The 19,032-nt window shown below is 41.2% G+C and overlaps 1 protein-coding gene across 4 annotated transcripts in view; it reads right to left on the minus strand.

Moving 5' to 3' along the window:
• MARCHF8 (membrane associated ring-CH-type finger 8) overlaps nt 1-19,032 on the minus strand; it is a 96,139-nt gene that overhangs the window by 67,820 nt on the left and 9,287 nt on the right. For all 4 annotated transcript variants that reach the window (XR_005702049.1, XM_040072118.2, XM_040072115.2 and 1 more), the window contains exon 2: nt 6,658-6,836. Coding sequence is in view for 3 of the 4 variants with exons in the window: in XM_040072118.2 (XP_039928052.1) it covers nt 6,658-6,753 (96 nt within the window). In the remaining variant the exon portion in view is untranslated. The remainder of the gene's footprint in view (nt 1-6,657; nt 6,837-19,032) is intronic.

The following is a 19,032-nucleotide window of genomic DNA, read 5'->3' on the forward strand; positions in this document are numbered from 1 at the left end:
ACAACCACTGACCTCACAGAATACACATATGGGCTTGCTCAGTAATAAAAGTATGCTTTGACTTGTGGCTGACATGCAAAAAATCTACATAAGAAATTTCCTAAAACAAGAGCTATGTCATCTGCCAGAGAGAAACATGTTTAGAAGCAGATGAGAGACCATCACTTCTGGTACCAAGAGAAGCTAAATGAATCCCAAAGGTGGATTTTGTTTCCAGGTGTGAAGACTATTGACTCAGAAGGCTGTATTCCTAAGAGCTTAGATTGCAGCAAAGCAGGGAGGAGCAATTTCTGAAGAAAAACTTTCCCTGCCCCTGTCAAGAATTTTTCATACATGGCATAAGGGCCAAGTAGAATTAGCTAAGTTCAAGGTGCAAAGCTAAGCATCTATATAATTTTGCTGAAGTTTTAACTGTAAACCACTGAGGTGCAGGGTTTAAGGGGAATCAGCAGCTTAAAACTAGATACAGTTTTAAAACTCCCTGAGATTCAAGCACATTAAGGGTACTACACCATGCCTCCCTGGCAGAATTGTTAGTCTTCATTCTTCTTTCAAAACAACCCAAAACAAAGCACCCTAAAAAACAACCCAAAATCCAGCCTACTTTATTTCACCAGACAAAGAAACACATCTGTCTGAAAGATCAAATCAACAAAGTAATTAATTATGCACCAATACATGAGGCAAAACATCCTACAGGAGGAAAAAATATCTGTACTTCTACGATGTCTCATTTACAGAAATTACATTTAATAAACAATGAACTTTAAAAATCAGTTCGCCGGACTCTGACAGCCTCACCTGAAAGACACAGTATAGCCAATGGATGATGAAAATCACTGCGCACTACAAGCAAATCTTGACTAATATCTTTGTGAAGCTGTGGTGATTTCAGCAACAAAGGTATTTATATGCACATATACATCACTGTGGGTTCATGAATGACACACACGTCTCATTAGAAGGCAAACAAACAAGCATGCTTCTGCCAGGCAATAAAAATAATATAAACTCCCGAGTCACGAGCTCACATCTAGGGCTCCCTTTATGGAAAATTGTTGGACATTAACATACACCAGAAACATTAACAGACCTGCAAAACACACCAAAGCATACATGACTATCATGTAATTAAACAGCATCGGCACTTCTTTCAGAATATGGTATTTTTTGAAGAATGACTCCCAGCTTATTTAAGTGAGCTGCTAATAAAAGCCAGACAGAGATTCTGTTAATAACAGAGAGGTGGTTTAAAATTCAGGTTAATACAGCAGCTAGAGATCGTAATCATTAACTCTAAGTTTCTGGTCTCAGACATCAAAGTAAGGAGTTCACATGCAATAAGTAAAGTCAAAACAGAGATTGTAAACAAATGAGTGATTATAAACAAACTGCAAAATCTGAAACTGCCAAAGCTTCTTCTCTGAAGAATCACTACCTAAAATTCTGCTGCTGTATCAACTTCTGTTAGCTTTTGTAACGTTTACTGAATTTTTAAAAGAAAGAGTTTTCTCCCCTTTTCCCTCAAAACCCTTTCAGAAACCACTTCCCACACTTTGCCTTTTGTAATTCATCCCCACTCAGCAGCCATCTGCTACTTTCCTCACACACACATGCTGTACACACTCCAAAACAAACACAATGCAGAATCAAACAGCGTGATCTGACTTTTTTGTTAGGATTGCCCAAGCGGGAGCTGCTCCCTCCCATCCCATCCCCTCCCTCCCACTTCCTGCCTCCTCTCTTCCCACTTCATTGGGGTTTCCTGGGAAGCAACATGTGCTAGTTTCCAAGAGTAGGGCTCGAGAGGACCAGCTTCTCATCCTGCACTCAAGCACAGTAAGAGCAGAAGAAATTCAGGAAAGTCACATTTTGCATTCACCACAACCAAGATCGAGCAATATTCAACTACAGGAGGACGACCCCTCTGCTCTCCACATACCCCATGCCCACCACGTTCTGCAGCAGGGCTTTGGGCCATCAGCACAAGTGTCTGCAGATTGGGCCTCTGGCAAAGCAGACATCTCAAAGGACCTAGTGACAAAGGCTTCCAGCTTCTCAGCTTTTATCCATGCACCTGAAGTCCTCTACAAGGCTAGTCAGCAGTGCCAGCCCTCTTTCACAGATGGGAGTCAGGACAGCACAGGAACCCAAAGGACTTGCCCAATACCATCTCACAGGGTGGTAAGACAAAAACAAATCCCAAATTACAGACTTGGCTTAATTTAGGCCTGGCTACACTCTGTGTGCCTCTTGACAGTTTTCCAGGTACCACACCAAAGGCAAGATAAGTCATACTCTTGCCAGGAACATATGGGACAGTAGAAGAAAGCCCTTAAACAGGCAAGGGGCAGGAAGAGTAGAAAGTATAACTTTTTCTGAGAAATGCTTTATGATCCATTGAAAAAACACACTAAGTGAAAACCAAGATTTGAATTGTCAGGAAAGGTCTTCACAATTCCCACCAACTCCAAGCCTATGCCTACACCAAGTACAGCAGGAGAAGTAAATTTTGTTTCTCACAGAAGAGATAAAGAATACTCAGACAAAAATCCTTCCATAGTTAGCCAGTTTCTATACAAAGCAAACTTCAAAAAGGAAAAATGCCAAGCCCCATGTTAATGTATGACATAGCTACACATAAACACACAAATCGCAGTACAAAAAAAATAAGGGGTAAACCTCTCAAAGGATTTACAGCTTGGCTGCTTAATGAATGATTTAATTTAATGGGCAAGCAAAACCAAACACACACACACAGAGCCTTACAAAGCCTGAGTATTTGGACCAAATTCAGCCACTCAGAGAACTCATACACAGCTCAAAGTCCAAGAAGTGAATGGAAAAAGTCACAGCGTGCTTCTGTACCTTAAAACCAGCTCTCAAAGTGTCACTCTAGATTCAACAACAAAGCACACACCTTTACCTTAAGAATACTCATCTATGACTACAAACTCTTGCAAATGCATCAACTGCTTTTTTCCCCCCAAGTCCTGCTTTTCCAGTAAGACGTGGCTTATTTGAATCAATATGCCATAGTGCCTTTCCTGTTACAAGATGCAGATCATTAAAAAGGCAGAACAACTTTATCAAGATGCATCACAATGTGCTTCTCTCACCATAGTTTCTTCCAGACAAATTAGGCACTCAGTATCTTCCAGATGACAGCTTTGAGAAGTACCTGATTGTCAGGGACAATCACAGCACCTCTGCTGAGCACATAGCAGCCAGTAAGACTACACAGCATTTAGAAAACAAGTGAACAGAAGGGAGTTTCAGCTGATCAACTGGAATCAGCAAGTTTAAATCTGACTAGAACATTGATCTGCGTCTATGATAAATGCTGTGTGATCTTTGATGACAACTCAGTATTGATTCCTAGATTGAGGCTACTGAGAAGAGACAGTACTGTGCCCAAAAATGACTTGCACCAACATCTCATGATCTCTCCTTCAATCACTGATCCCACCCATCTCTGATCTGCTTACGAGATCTGCAGAGATCATAGCATGGGAGGCCACGGTTGATGCACAGCTTGAGAAGAGCAGTGAAAAGCTATTGCTGGGGGAGCTTCACTCACTGCAGTAACACTAACAACTTGTAGTAGACATCAGTCTGCTGTGAGGAAGGCAGAAAGCCCACAAAAAGACAATGCTATAAGAAAGCCAGAACAACACCTCAATCACATGCCAGCATCATTTCCTTGTTTCCCATCAAGTCCTGAGAGCTGTTTATTTTGCATGCATTAGGAAACACTGCTGCCAGCATACTGCCCACCAAACAGGGGAAGGGGGGTTGTAGCTTCTCACACACAGTAGAGTGACTCTCCCTTAAATCAGGTAAGCATGAAGCTATTCCTAGTGAAGGGTAAGTAAGAAGCTAATGATGGTTTATTAATAGCCCTTAAAGCTATCAGTTCATCTGAGTTAAGTGCAAGAGTAATAATCCCTTTATGACCTTCCATTTTTACTGGGGAAATGGACAAAGTTTCATTAAATACTGCTGCTAACCTCAGATTTCAACTGTTTTATATGTTGAAAATTACATTAACCTGAATCTACCAGGCTCTGTTATGTGTAGGTTATCACTGAGGACACAGACCACAAATGGCAGGCAAAAGTCTTTCCTCTTAACACTTCTTTAAATTCAATATGATCTTTGCCAGTCTTCCACCAGGTATTGAGTCTACAATTTAAGCTGTCACGAAGCATGTCTAGGTATTATACGTCACTCAATACAAGAAACTGGACTGTAATTATAAAGGTAGTAAGCATTTCTTGCTGTTTTTCACTTAGTCACAAATCAGTAATCCAGAAAATTTCCTCTTGTAGCAAGAAAAAATAGAATAAAACCAAGCCTTAACCTGAAATACAAGAGCTACAGCTTGACCAGAAGCATAGAAGAGAAGAAACAGTACGAGATCTGTACTGTTCAGACTGAGAATTCTTCCTCTGCAGCTCTACTATAAATGTGGATAACTAAGCACATCCATAAACACAAACACAGCAGAACGTAAAGCATGTTCTGGGGAATGGGAAAAACACTGATTTTTCTGAGACTGGTGGAAGTTCTCTTACTAGGCACCATGGTCCTTCCTTTTCTGCTGCTGTGCTTCTTGAGCCTTTCCTCCAAAGGACTTCTTACAGTGCAGGATGTAGGTACCAACAAGCCAAAGGTCTGGTTTGAAATAGCGAAAATGAAAGCAAGACAAAATTTCATCTGCTAGATGACACTCTACCTTTATTCACCTTGGCTTGAGCCACAGCTTGTTAATAAACAGGGGAGACACGTACATGAGTCTGCTCAATCTATAAAGTGCACACCTGGAAATGCACTTGGTCTAAGAAGCTTGGTACTACAAAGCAAACCTACATGTTTATCTGTGAAATAGTACTATTGGTTTTGATTGTGGTTTGTGGTTTGATTTTGTTCAGATTGTCAAGTGGCTTTGTACAACTCAAAATATTTTAAGACCACAGTGCACACATTTGATTGAGTTGCTTACTGTTCCTGCACAGAAAAAGTAAGTAATTTACTATTCTTATTATATAATAAAGGTAAGGTAAGATAATCATGGTACTTGAATCAAGCTGTGAAATGTTGCACATTTTTCTCACAAACTATTTTACGTTTTTGAAGACATAAGAACTGTGTCTAGGCCAACAACAACAAAGAAATAACTGTGACCTATGTTGTCTAATGGGATCTTAAGCAACTAAAATAGGAAAGTATTGAAGTTACGCTGACCTTGTACTGAAACACCTTTTTTGTTTCCTAGTATCAATGTCTTGTACAGTAGATATTACCTAGGGCACAGCTACCTGCAACTGCTCAGCAGATTTGCCCAACACAGCATCATGTTCAGCTCCATTGCTGCTCTTTATCTTGGAACTGCTATCTCAACAGAAAACAGGCATTTTGAAACTAAAATCTGATTAAAAATATGGCATGGATAATCTAGAAATTCTTCTTCTCTTGTATGCCATCTCCCCTTCACTATATTCTTTAAATATGAGGAAAACTCAGTCTTGCCCAATGGGTCTTGACTGCATCCAAGACTTCACATGGACTCTTTATAGTCATAAAGTATCCTTGAACATCTTAACTGATGCAATATGAAAATTTAACTGGATTGGTCAAAGTCAGCACATTAACAACTTGATTGCCCTCCAGCTCATTGTAAGATCCAGCATTTATGATTAACGCCAGAAGCAGGAGCAAGGAAGGGCGCCTAAGAGCCAGGTAGCCAGGAGCAGCCACTGTGTCAGTGCAGCTGACAGCCCACCCAGTGCTCCAGCTGTTCCAGATGCAGTTTTGGCAGAATGCAGGACACCTAGGGATGAATGAATATGCTGATGGAGACAGGAAAGACAAGACTTGGGAAACACAAAGTGTTTCCAACTTAGCCTCATTTATTGCTTGCATGGTCCCACTTCCTCTTCAACACTGCACATATTTGAAAAAGTATTCTGTTCTGTTTCTAATGTGCTAAGGCCTGAAAATACAACAGCAACCCAGCAAGGGGAAAGATAATCAACATTTCAACTAGTTATGATGAAGGAAACACAGGGGATATTTGTTAACACCAAAGTCACTGTGTTGGAAATGAAAAACATGTTTAGAAGGAGAGTTGGGACTCTTACTTCTGGGCCCACTGCATGGTTAGAGGCACAGGTTTTTCTGATCTGCCTCATCTCCACTGCCCCAGAGCAGGGCAGTAAATTCCCAGCACTGCCCTGACTTTGACAAAGCAGCTGTTTCACTCTCAGCACATACAGTTACTACATGGGAGAGCACCAAAGGGAGGAAACAGCAGAGCTCTCTTACCTAGGGAGCTGCCCAGACAGTAACGATATGTGACACGTGGGGAGCGACAGATTCCAGCAGACTCCTGAGACAAAGTGCTTTACGGATTTAGAGCATCTCTTCTGTGATAGTAACTTCTTGCCTAGTTCTGGCAAGCAAAGGCTGCAATGTGCCAGCCTAATTAATTACTGCTTTAAGAATAAGTAGGTAATTTGGTAGCATTCATCCTCACTAAGAGCAGCAGTAATGGAAGGAGTTGGGGCTTTGGAAGAAAATCAGGTCTGATTTGGTAACCCCTATCATTTTATACTTTCATAATTTCCTGTGAAAATCAAGCATATCTGACAGTACCTGTTCCTCTTTTTCTTTGGTCTTGCTCCTGGAGACTCTGGAAGAGGTGACATCCTGAGCTGGAATGACAGAGATTTGATGCAGTGGCATGTTCATCACACCGCCTTGTTTGGTCCTATCATTTACAGGAAGGAGGCTTGAATGCAGTGCTCATTCTGTGCCATTGTAAGGCCTTGCAACTAAAAAAATAAAAATATTAGATGATGTTAAAGTAGCTTGAAAGGCAATAATTTCTTAACCAAAGCTATGTCATCCACTGGACCGAAACATAGGTCTTATTTTCTCTGGATTTTGTTGCACTTGCTGGGTGAGAAGGGACACAGAATTTTCAAAGAATTTTAACTAGACAGGTCAGAGCACTATTAGCGCAAAATGAACCAATAAATTCACAGCCAGTTCTGAAAGCGTTCTGAGAGCAGAGCTAGAGGGCAGGGATCATGCTTGAGTTTGCTTGGCAAGGGAGAAGGAGGAAGAGCAGCTCTCCAAGCTGAGCGTGATACCTGGAGGTGCAGAGAACAAAGCTCATACAGGTAAGTTTCCTAAACTGCCAACCCCCCATACGGGATCGAACTGCCTCAGGAGTCATCCTAAAACAGAGTGAATGCTGTAGCTTTGGCTAAAAACAGACAACAGCCTGCACTTGGCTCTTGTCATTCACATAAACCTGTACCACTGTCAGTTCAAAGATGATAACATGAGCTGTTCCTTTCCTAAGACTATTAGAGATTAATATAATCAAAATCCCTCACTAGGGATTGTGAATTCACTGGATGGACTACATATACTTTATCCTTCTTTTACCAATATAACAGGGAAGCATTTCACATAGGAAAGACAGTGATAGTCATAAATTAGCCAAAATTGGCAGTGCTCATCTGAAAGGCAGGCATAATTAACCATACCTTTTATTAGATTAGTGAAGTTAAAAAGCTTTTTATTTAATGTAAAACATGTAATATCATGGAGCGTTTATTTGGAATGTAACTTGCCACAAATGAGACACAATCAATTGTGTTTGAAGAACAGATTAGAAGGGAATTAACACAGCAGGGACTATATTAAACAGGGCAACTGAATGATGCACTGTTCTTCTGTTTCCATGACATACCAACTTTTTGTTTGGCTGGTTTTGAATCTGAAAAAAGCAGAAAACAGACACTAGATAAATGCCCTATGTATTATGCTGTTTAATAATGTGGAAGCACTATAGCTTAGCACTTAGTACATACCCCCAACTTATACAGCATTTATTTTTTATTTAACATTTAATTGGAAGTTTTGAAGATAGAACCAGAAAATTCAGCATCTTTCGTGGAATCAAAAACCTAGAAAGCTTGGCCTATTTCCAACAGACTCCACAGGAATGCTGCAGTTGTGTAAAATGAACACATTTGATTGGTTTTGATTGAAAAATAGAAAAAACGAGTTGTAAGTTCCAAGGCACTTCTTATGGAGAATGATGGCTCACTACCCTCTTTTCACTGAGGGGGAAAGAATTATCAAAGGTCATAGAGCAAATTATAAACAAAACCAAAACTGCATGCAAGGCCTGCTGCATCCCAATCACACACTCCATCTGCTGCAGGATGCTGTTTGCCTGTTCGAGCACTCAGCCAAGTTCAAGAGCTTTACTGACACGTGGGCAGGATTTATATTACTCCCATAGAGGCCAAGACAGAGCATCAACAAAGCATGCATGAGAGCTTTAAAGGCAACGCCTCCGTAACTTTCAGGCATCACTTACTTTAAAAGTAAAATAGATCAGTATGCATAAACTAGCAACAAAGATACTTCCTTGCTGAAGGACAAATGTAAACATGAGATTTACCAGCGTTATTGAATCCCAGCATAAAGAGAAAACACAGAACCTCCTCAGATCCTCCCCACACCTGCTTAGAGCTCTAAAAGAGCCAAGCCAGAGGGACTATAAACATGGGCTGAGATGGGATTATCAAACCACAATCATCAAGCCAGGAAGGGAAGGTATTTTCCCAAGAAAACATAGAGAAGGGAAATCCAGAGAACATTAAGCTTCAATGAAAAGATGCCAGGTAATATGTTCTGTACTACTGCCAGCGATAACAGCAAAAGGGAAGGAGTTCTGCCCTGTGTCCCCCCTCAAAAAAGGTTCTGGGCTTGCAGGCAAGGACATGTTATGACTATAAAGAGAACAAGGAAAATTATTGGAAAACACAGTTAACCCTCTCTGATGACGGCAAACAAGTCAAACCAGTTTTTTCTGCAGGTACTACAAGGTCAGCACGTGTTAGAATTCTTTGAAAGAGCTCAAACAGCAGATATAACCCAACATATTCAAAAATGATGTGAAACAGCCCTGCTCTGGTAAAGAAGCCTGGCAGACGCTCTAATAAAGCCTGCCTTTGTTCAAGGGTGGCTTAGAGAAAGCTGTAAACCCAACCCAGATGCCACCCTGTCACATCCCCAATCTGCTGGGTCCCTAATAATGCACACAACTCAAACTCTGTCTGTACCAACCTAAAGTACTTTAACTCCACAGTGCTAATTAAAGGATAAGGTTACGTGAATGAACAGACCATCTGCAGTACTGAGTACAGACAGACAAGGATGCCAGAAAAGCAGTGCCACTCAAAGCCAACACAAAGCAAGTTGTGACAAGTTCCACAGGACATCGCACAGCTAAATTAATTCCATGTTCTACCTGATCCAAAGGTGAGGAGTTGGGCACCTGGGAAGTGGGATCCCAGTTTGAAGCACGTCAAACTGGGGGCCTGCCAAAAAGAAAGAAATGCTAAGGCAAGGAAACTGCTCCTAGCTAGTCCCTTCTCTTCAGGATTCCAATTAGATGTTTAGGCCATACCTCACACAAAATGAGAATTCCTCAATACTACAGCATCTCCATACTACAGCAGAGTACACTTTCCCAGGAGGTGGCAGGTAAGGGCTCAGCTTCCTCCCTCACTGTGTTCTATTTGGTTCATAACTTCCTGCAACGCTGGCTGGGGCACATGGGAACGCCAAGACAGAGGACAGCTTGAAGCTCAGCTGTTGCTCTTACTTACAGCCACACTGGCTCCTAAAAGATGGACCCCAGGCATACTGCCATTGCAGAGAGTCTTCAGACACAAATGCCATTAAAAACAGGTCAAAATCCTGGCTGCAGAGACCCCAACTGATCTTAACTCAGTGAAGCTAAGATTTCACCCACTCAGGTAGTCCAGTTTAGCTTTCTGCAGGACAGGCAAAAAACAAAATGCAGACACCTGGAACCAAACCACTTGAGCCCTCACTATGTTGCTAGAACCACAAAGCTGCAGCAAAATCAGTCAGATTCAGAGAAAACAGGACCACAGCCTCTCAAGGTAGTTGACAAGTACAAAAGGAAGGAAAAGCATGCACGTGTCTTGGGCCTGGTGGCTGGGGCATTCCCCTCAACAGAACATCTGACAGAAGCACAAAATTAGGTTCTTCTGGGTTATCAGCATGAAGTACTTGGTGTTAAGGAAACCTTCCAGTCTGACCATCCACGTGACTCTCTGGCAGTCACACTCACAACAGGAGACTTTCACTGCTGGGACTGAAGCTCCCTCAAAGCAGGTGGCTCCTGTGAGCCCAGGGACCCCTGCTTGACTCCCTGTACACCCCACTCACACAGTCAGACCAGGTTTCCTTACTGCTTCCATCCCATGTTTCCCATGGCAGTGTCTCAGAGGTTTTGTTCCACAAAACCATTTATTCACAGTGCAGTAATGCAGAAACAGCCTAAGCTGGTTCTTTCAAGGAGTACCCTAAACAAAGGATCCCCTGGGCTTTTATCCCATCAGCCTACCTGCACACAAATCTTGCTCTTCCTCCTGAGTCCCCTGCTGCTGTGTCTCCTAGTGTCCATTCACACTGGCACCACTTATTTTCATGTCCTTTGTTATCCAAGAGGCTGGCAATTCATGGCCTCATGTCTCAGGCTTCCACCCAGAGCTCAATCTGCATCTTGTGATCTGAACTACCTGCACCAGATGTAGCACTCAACAATGAGAAGGGACAACAACAACAGGAACCCTCAGTATAACAGAAGTAGGTGGAAACCACTTGAATTCCCATTTTAATCGTCCACCCTGTCAAGATCTCACTTTCCCAACTGACAGCAGGAATATGAGATGACCCAAATGATCTGTAACTTGCTGGATTGGAGTGTCAAATGGCACTGAAAGAACTAAGACAGAAGTCCTCCCTCACCTGCGACCTATTGCAGCCCTCTGCCCAGTACATGTTCCAAAATGAAGGCTAAACTACTCTTTGCCAAAGAGTCACAGCTGGAATGGGGCAAGTAAGCACATATCATGATTTCCTGTCTGTGATTTGGTACCTAAAGAGTCTACAAACGTGCTATCTGAACAGCAGATTTTATTAGGTGATTTATACTTCAGAAAGTCTACCATATTCCCTTTCTACAAAGAGTTGCTGGAAAACTTCAATAGAAGCTCTGGAGCTGTAGTGGCACTGGCTGCAGATGTACACAGGCCTTACCAAAAGAAATGCATCGCAAGGATGCATGTAGGTGTGTAAAAATGTATTACTCAGAAGAGGAAAAAATACAGCAATCAAATAGGTCAATTGCTTTCCTGTTTAAAGTACAATAAGTATTCTGGATTAAAAGAATATATCTTTATGTGCATGAAAGATATGCCCTGGAACCTGTGGTAGAAGGAAGATGATAGTTACTAACAGAAGGGAATTGGAAAGAATTTCACCTGTGAGTTGTTCTGGTTTGCCCCAAGGTTTCTTACCCTTCTCTTCACCCCAGTAATGATGGTGAGCAGCATCACCTATGTCAGTGCTCTGACAATCTGTTGCAGGGTAGACGAGTTAAAAATAAATCAACAGATCACTGATGTCCACATAATGCAGACACTGAAGTACCATCCACCGCTGTGACAATCCTGCCATGGAATAAATCAGTCTGTAGACTGCAGGGCACTTCCAGATGCAGGCTGAAAATTCTGCTCCAAGACTTTGTGGATCGCTGCCATGTAATTTGGCCTTCTAAAACTTCCCCTCTATGCAGCACAAAACCTGATCAACCCAAAAAGGAAAAGAAACTCCCCCCAAAAATTTGACTGCTGCTAGATGGTGTAACAGCTGCATCAGGTGGCTTACTTTCTCATAAGACTTGATATAATCCATTAATGCACATTAAGACCTCCAGCATAAAATACAGATTCCAAATCTTCAATCTCAAGGCTCCATTTAAAAAACTCCTTTGGTTTTGTGTTTTTGTCATTGTTCTGAAGGTAACAGAAGCCCTCACCCAATGAATTCAGCAAATTCCTCCGTGCATCTAAACTTTTCCTAGCTACTTTGACATTTCAGATAGATATATCTTATGCCTACTTTCTGTACACTACATTTCCCATATTTGCAAATATTTCCAATCCTATCAGCTTGTGTTTGCTGCAGTTTGAAGCTTTTATTTATGTCATTCTGAGCTTGTTCGGACTCTTCCCCTACTAATGTACCTTATGTAATCCTCTTCTAGAGATGACAGATGTGCATTTTCAAAAAGAGGATCCTGCATCTGTGTTTCATTTTAGTTTATTGTAGCTTAATCAGTACCTTGTTAAACAGCATTATTTAAGAGATGGTATCAAGCCTCATGCACTTCACATGCATTTGTTAACTTCACAAACAGATCTAATCAAGAGAGCTTAAAGGAGAGGAACTAACACTTCCTTTCCTTCAGTACCTTTCACATTTCACTTCTAATGTTGTACTAACCCTGAAAAGAATCCTTGTATTCAGACCAGGCAGATATAATTCTGGATTATTGCTATTTACAGCTCTGAGTCTGCCCATATATCTTGCACTGTTTACTAGCTTAGCTGTAACTTCTCCCTTTATTATCTCAGTTCCTCCTTTCCTCCACCTGCTAATGTCCCCAAACTAATCAGCTTCATGGCTTAAAGTTTGAATATATTTTTAAATCATGTTATTGAGTAGTTGAAATCAGAAGAAAGGCTTAGAAAGGGGACAAGAGATTCTTCTGCAAGTTTCCCATCTTCCCTTTGAAAGCTTCTCAATAAACAGGAATATACATGTGTAGACTACACATAACCTACAGAGAAACAGAAGAATCTGCCATCTCTGGCTAACTCCTCTCAAAATAAGAATATGATTATTTTTACAAATATAATACAACCAGACAAGCAAGCAGTTAAACTACAGTCTCAATAAATAACTGTCCCATAGCTCCTAGCAACCCCTTCCCATGATTTCAATGGAAGCTGAATGGCATCTGGACCTCTGAAAAACAAGTTCCTTAAAAACTGTTCCCTTCAAATCAAATCAGCTGATAAATGCAATTATGAACCAGCTTGATAGCATTCAGGAAAACAAATGTCACTTCCCTCTGTTACAATAACACAATAGTACAGTCATTACAGTCCCCTGAGAAACAAAGAAATTACTTTTGTCTGCTTCAGCTACTAATAGCAATTTACCCGCATCAGAAGCATCACTGATCATTCCTGATGTCCTGTGGAAAAACAAAGCACCAGCTGCTCCACACACAGCTGGGGCAGTAAGCTTCTGCTACGGATGCAAAACTTCTTTAGCATCAGTGCTTTCCCGGTTCACAGACATTTTTAAGTTACTCCCTTTGTATATTTTTTGATAACATAATAACATCAGCAATAACCCCTGGGACAGTCTCTAACTACAACAAGCAAAAAGAAAAAGAAGTAAAGCAAGAGTTTCACTCTCTACATTGGAAGGTTCTAATGGTGGAGGCCGGGAAGAGGTCACAGCCAGGGCTCCTGTTCTCTCAGCCAGCAAGTTCCTCTACCTGCTCTGTTGAATTCCCAAATCTATTTGCATAAGAGGGTGCCATTCACTCTTTTGCCTCAATTGAGGCAAAATTGCCACCATTTCTCCCCACCCCTTCACATTAAAGAAACCTTCCTGTCCTGACATACTTCTGAACGGAGCAAGTCCAGCACACGAATCACACTCACAGCTCTGAGTCTTTACAGCTTTGCTGCAAGCAGGACATGACATCACAGCCTGTTTGGGGCTTGCCTTATCACTTTTAGCCATGATCCCATCAACTTGAAGAATGAGGAGAGACTGGCTTCCTGAGAAACTAATGCCCCTCTCCAGAAGAGGCATTCTTCCCTCCAATTTGGCACGGAAGCCGCCCTGCAGATCAAGAATCAGGATGTCTTAATCACACAACTTTATATTTTCCTAAAAGATACGGATGAAGATTTTTTTCATTGTAATAATCATTGTCAGAGAAGAACGTGCCACAGTATTATGCCCATTCCTACAGTTTTTGAGAAAAGCTGTCTTACTTCTTCACTGCATGTCCAAAAGTAAAGCACAGCAGTAGCCCACATGGATTCCAACATAGTGTGAACACAGACTGGTCCACCAAGACTGCTGCAGCTGGTTGACTGCAATTGCAGATCATCCTGCAATCACACAGAAGGGTCCACAGTACAGCTACTGAATACAAAAAACACTCCTCTCCCCGCTTCTCATGTGCAAACCCCAAAATCCACAAAACTGTGACATGCCTCAGAGAGACAGCAAGTGATGTCAAGGGCAAGGCAGCACTCCAGATCTCTAGAACAACTGCAAATCTATTGGGAAAAAAAGCCCACATGATGATGATGATTTGGCAAAGCACTCCATGTGACAACTGATACTTCTTAAAAGAAAATGTAATGAAGATTATAATCCAGTGGAAGAAGAGATGTACTTATACGTGTATAGACCAGAGAGAGAAATTTGCACCAATTACTTGCAGGTAAATTTCTAGCCTAGTACACAAGTCCACGTGATACAATGTAACATCCATAGATAATTTATGATCCCTTCCCATTCTCTATTATAATCCGGTGGTACACAAAACTCTAAATCAGTTCTGAAATCCAAGGAAAAATTGCTCTCTATTTTTATCTTCAAAATTAGTAAAGATTATTAAAAAATGCATACACTTACATTGATGACAACAAAAGCCTGGGTTTCTCAAACAGTGTAAATATTTACAATGCAAGACAGTGATGAAAGAACAATCTCACCATTGTTTGGTGAGGACATTGCTCACATTCTATATTGTACAGAGATAACAACAATGCATTTTTAGGAAAATTCTGTGCTACATAACTTATTTTCCATTACATCAGAGACGAACAGTTGTAAAAGCCATTTATTTACAGGCACCTAATCAACACTCTTCACTATTCTTTAACTGCTACCAGGCAAAACATTCCTCTTAAGGCAGAGTAAAAAAAATGTACTATTGATTATATGATTCTGTGTCTTGGAGAAATGTGAAATCATTCATTCTTTGTCTTCGGGTGAGTAAGAAACTTCCAAAGCCAAGCACATAAGAATGTATTTCTTTTGAATGATTTATGAGTTAAATGTCAGGTAACTCTTTATAGTTTTAAGTTACAACATGTTTTTGCTGAGGAAGCCTTAATAAAATTTAGATTTCTGGATCACTATGACAAACCTTTAAACTCTGAAGAAACACCTATAAACCACATTCTTTAGGACTTGCCCAAAGCAACTGGAGAGGGTAAAACCAGGGTCTTCAGAAGTTCAAATGAAGAGCAAAAAGAGCAATGTACCAAGCATCCTGTACCTGATTCTTCTGCTGACTTGCATGACACCGATGAGCTTGATTTCAACAATAAATTCCCACATTTTAAAGTAACCTGATTTCTCATGTCAAACTCACTACCAGAAGTCATTTGCTATCCCCCAAATTTAAAAATCCTAAATACATTTTAAATACAGGGAAATACCATGAGTCAATAAAGTATAACAGACTCCAGTGACAAATTTTTACTGGGAAATATACTCAGGCATAGTATGTTTCCTTAAAGGCTTTATACTTCCATCTTTTTTCATTCTGATACCTTCCCTGTATATTTGCCACGTCCAAGAATCCCCCGTGCAAAAGGGAATGTGGGAAGGACCAATACTGTGACCTGCATGAGAACTTGTCCTCCAGGTAGAACAACGTGCTGGGGGAGTGGAGACCACAGCTGCACTGACATTGCTGCCCATCTTTATTCCAAGTATCACCAATACAGAGGTGTGCTCACTGGCTGTGGTTCAAGAAGGCACATCATTGGAGTTCTTTGGTTTAGACACTTCTGTGCAACTTCAACATGAAAATATGCTATGAAGAGTTTAAGAATCTCTGCGTCATAGCATTATCATTAAAAAGTAAAGCTGTATAAAGCCCACAGACAGAGCCCAGGTCTGTGAACAAAACCGAATCCCTTCCAGTGCCAGAACAAGACAGCCTCTTCCAGTTGCAACCTTATCATGGCATTTGTTGGGTTAAAAAGGTTGCACGTGTCTATCATATTTTGAGTGTTCTTGATGTAGTTTAAAGGCCAGGCAACTGATTTCAGAGGGCTGACAAACAGTCTCAGCCCAACCCCCTGTGCCAGAGCTGACACCGGCCCGCGCTGGCAGCAGCAGAGAACCCGCAGAGTTTCCCTTCATGACGGTGTTATTTCACACGAACGTGCTGGCACGTGTGTGTTGGTTCTGACCATCCTTCCCTCACAACAGTGCTCTGTGCCACCCAAAAAGATGGGACTGGCATTATAGAAACCCACAGACAAGGCATTCCTTACCACAGTCTATAAAGGACCATTCATCCCCACTGTACCTAAAATAGCCACTGGATGCAATCATGAGATGAATACATGACTGTGGATTCTTTTAAAGCACTGCCTTCTTCCACAGACAAGAAAACAGCATCCAGCAGTTGCATCCTCACCATTGTCCTTGTTCTCAATTCAGCATCAAGTGTTGACCCTTTCTGTCCCATTCAATATTAGTCTCTTCATTTCTAAAAGTATTTAGAAGTTTAGAGATTTTATGAGCATTTTAGAGAAACAGCACAAAACTTCAGCAGTCCATTCCTCTGCACTTACAAGACCTGTACAGAATCCTACTAAAGCAAATCCATCACCAGAACTACAGCAGTAAAATCCAGCTATCATCTACTAGCTGCACACTGCCAGCCAAATTACAGCCAGCTGCAGAAAGCTACTGAGATAGAGTGAAGTACCCAGGTACAGAAAAATTGTGCTTACTAATGAGAAACACTTAGAACTGCAAAGGTCTGTTTCTTGCTGCTGGAGAAGAGGCTGACTTGCAGTGCTCTTTTGACCTACTCTTAAATGATTACCTGTTTTTATTCCAGCATGCATTTCAAAGCAATCTCCAAGTGTCTAGTAAGGGTGAGGGGAGGCCCAAGCCATCAGATAGCAAAATTCTGTGGGACAAAAGGTTTTGAAGGAGTCTGGTGATAGCTGACGCAATACAATGGAATGGATACTGGGATGCTGTTATATATCTACAAGGCAGTAAAAGAAGCTGCTATATTAAGTTCTCCAAACAGGGAAATAAAATTCAGGAGCATGGCGACATCACTCATACCAATTGACATGTCATGTTCCTCAACCCAATCACATTTAGAAGTGGCTTTTCTGTCTTTTTTCCCAAGCAGATGGTCTTTGCTTTAAATTAGTTTAAACAGGAACCACTGAGATGATCCAAGTGTGCTAAACAAGGCCAATGCAACTCTGGTGCATATAAGCACTACTGCAAAACCTGAAACACTCACAAAGACAGAACCTGGAAGAAACAATAGTTTTTATCAGTTATCTGTTGAAATTGAAAGCTAGAAGAAAAACTTTATTTATTTATCAAGCTAAAATATCAGTAAGTCGTTGTGGAAAATCTTCTGCTGGATGACGAGGCAAGCATCAACATGTTGAATTTTACATCAGCAGTGCCCTTTGCTGCAGAGAGGAAAACCCACATAACTCCACCCTACTCTCCTCCATGTTTTTCAGGACCCATACCAGCTGACTTTATGGTTTTCTTCTCTAAGTACCTACAATGACGATAATATTCAGGGACATTTGCTCTCCCAAAGAGCAGATGAAAAATAACTCCAGACAAATAATTTGAACATCTGTCGAATTAGGCTAATGGAGAGATAATGACGTATTTCTCTATTAATCATTTTAAATGGCAAATGCAAGTTTGTTTTTTCTTTCTCAATTGAAAAAAGAAAACTGCCTCCTATCCCCAATGTAGCAGATGTTAAAAAGTCAAGACAAAAATCTCCTGTTTTCTGTCGACTTAAAACAGTTGGCTTGTTCCATTCTAGATAGTCCCATCTTTAGCACAGGCTCCCACACATGGGCTGTACAGCACATCAAGATGTTCACAAGGTATATAAAGACTAAGGAAGTCTTCTGTTATTTCTGAAGTGTCAGGAACCCCCAGGTGACCAAAACACTACTGCTTTCCTCTTAGAGGAACCAAGTCTCTGGGCACTACCAGAAGCAGTGCTGTGCCTAGGAACAGGCATGGTTCCCTCTGCGTCACAAGTGACCTTGTGCCTGGCACAGCCCTTCTCCATGGGCCATGCTCTCTGAAAGAGGCATAAAGCCTTGAGCTCAGAGGAAGTTACACTCCTTGCTTTTCAGGGACACATGCTATTCAGTGAATGGCATGATCTGGCAACATTACCATCACCTTACGAAGAAATTATCTGGTACAAGCTCACATCTCCTACATTTCCTGCAGAGTTAACAGAAGTTCCACATCTCAGCAAGGCCAGCTGGTCTCTCACTGTCTCACTACAGATGACAGAATCACTGAACTTGAGAAATGAAATCAACAAGAGCTAAAACATATTCAGATCCCAATCTTAGGAGATGTGAAATACCTAAGTTGAAAAGGCTCCCTTTTCCTTGCTGTGCTGCTTCAGCAGCAAAGCCACACAGTTGTCTTAAAATGCTCAACCTAACAGCTTTACGCAGGAAACAACAATATAGCACACATATAATGCTCCTTTCTGTGTTCATGGATTGGGTGTTCTGGGGTAGGTGTGGGTTTCTTTAAAGGAAAAATAAAATCCATAGGAAGCAGATGCCCAACAAGGAGGGCATCTTTGCCTAAAAAAGAAGACACTGCTGGAAAATCTGCACCCTACAGCATTTAGCTGGGGCAAAGGCTGAGCATAAATGCAGGGCAAAGTTACTACCATCAATGTCAGAACACCTGGTCTCCCCTTAAAATTACTTCCCCAAACACTGATTCTGTCCAGACTTTCCCGACTTGCAAAACCACTTCAGTCTCCGATCTTGTCCTATATGCAGGTTATGAATTAGAAGACTTCTCTAATTAGAGATCACCAGTGGAATTAGAAGGTAGATTATTTTTAGCAATTATCTGATTGAGCTGGAGCTGCACTCAGTTGCAAATTAGTTACTGTTTTTTCTAAGACTACCTTTTACACACGAATTTCCAATACAACATTTAGTGTCTCTTCAAAAGCCATCATCTATCAGC

This window comes from Hirundo rustica, chromosome 8 (genome assembly GCF_015227805.2).
Source record: "Hirundo rustica isolate bHirRus1 chromosome 8, bHirRus1.pri.v3, whole genome shotgun sequence".
Classification (NCBI taxonomy): Eukaryota; Metazoa; Chordata; class Aves; order Passeriformes; family Hirundinidae; genus Hirundo; species Hirundo rustica.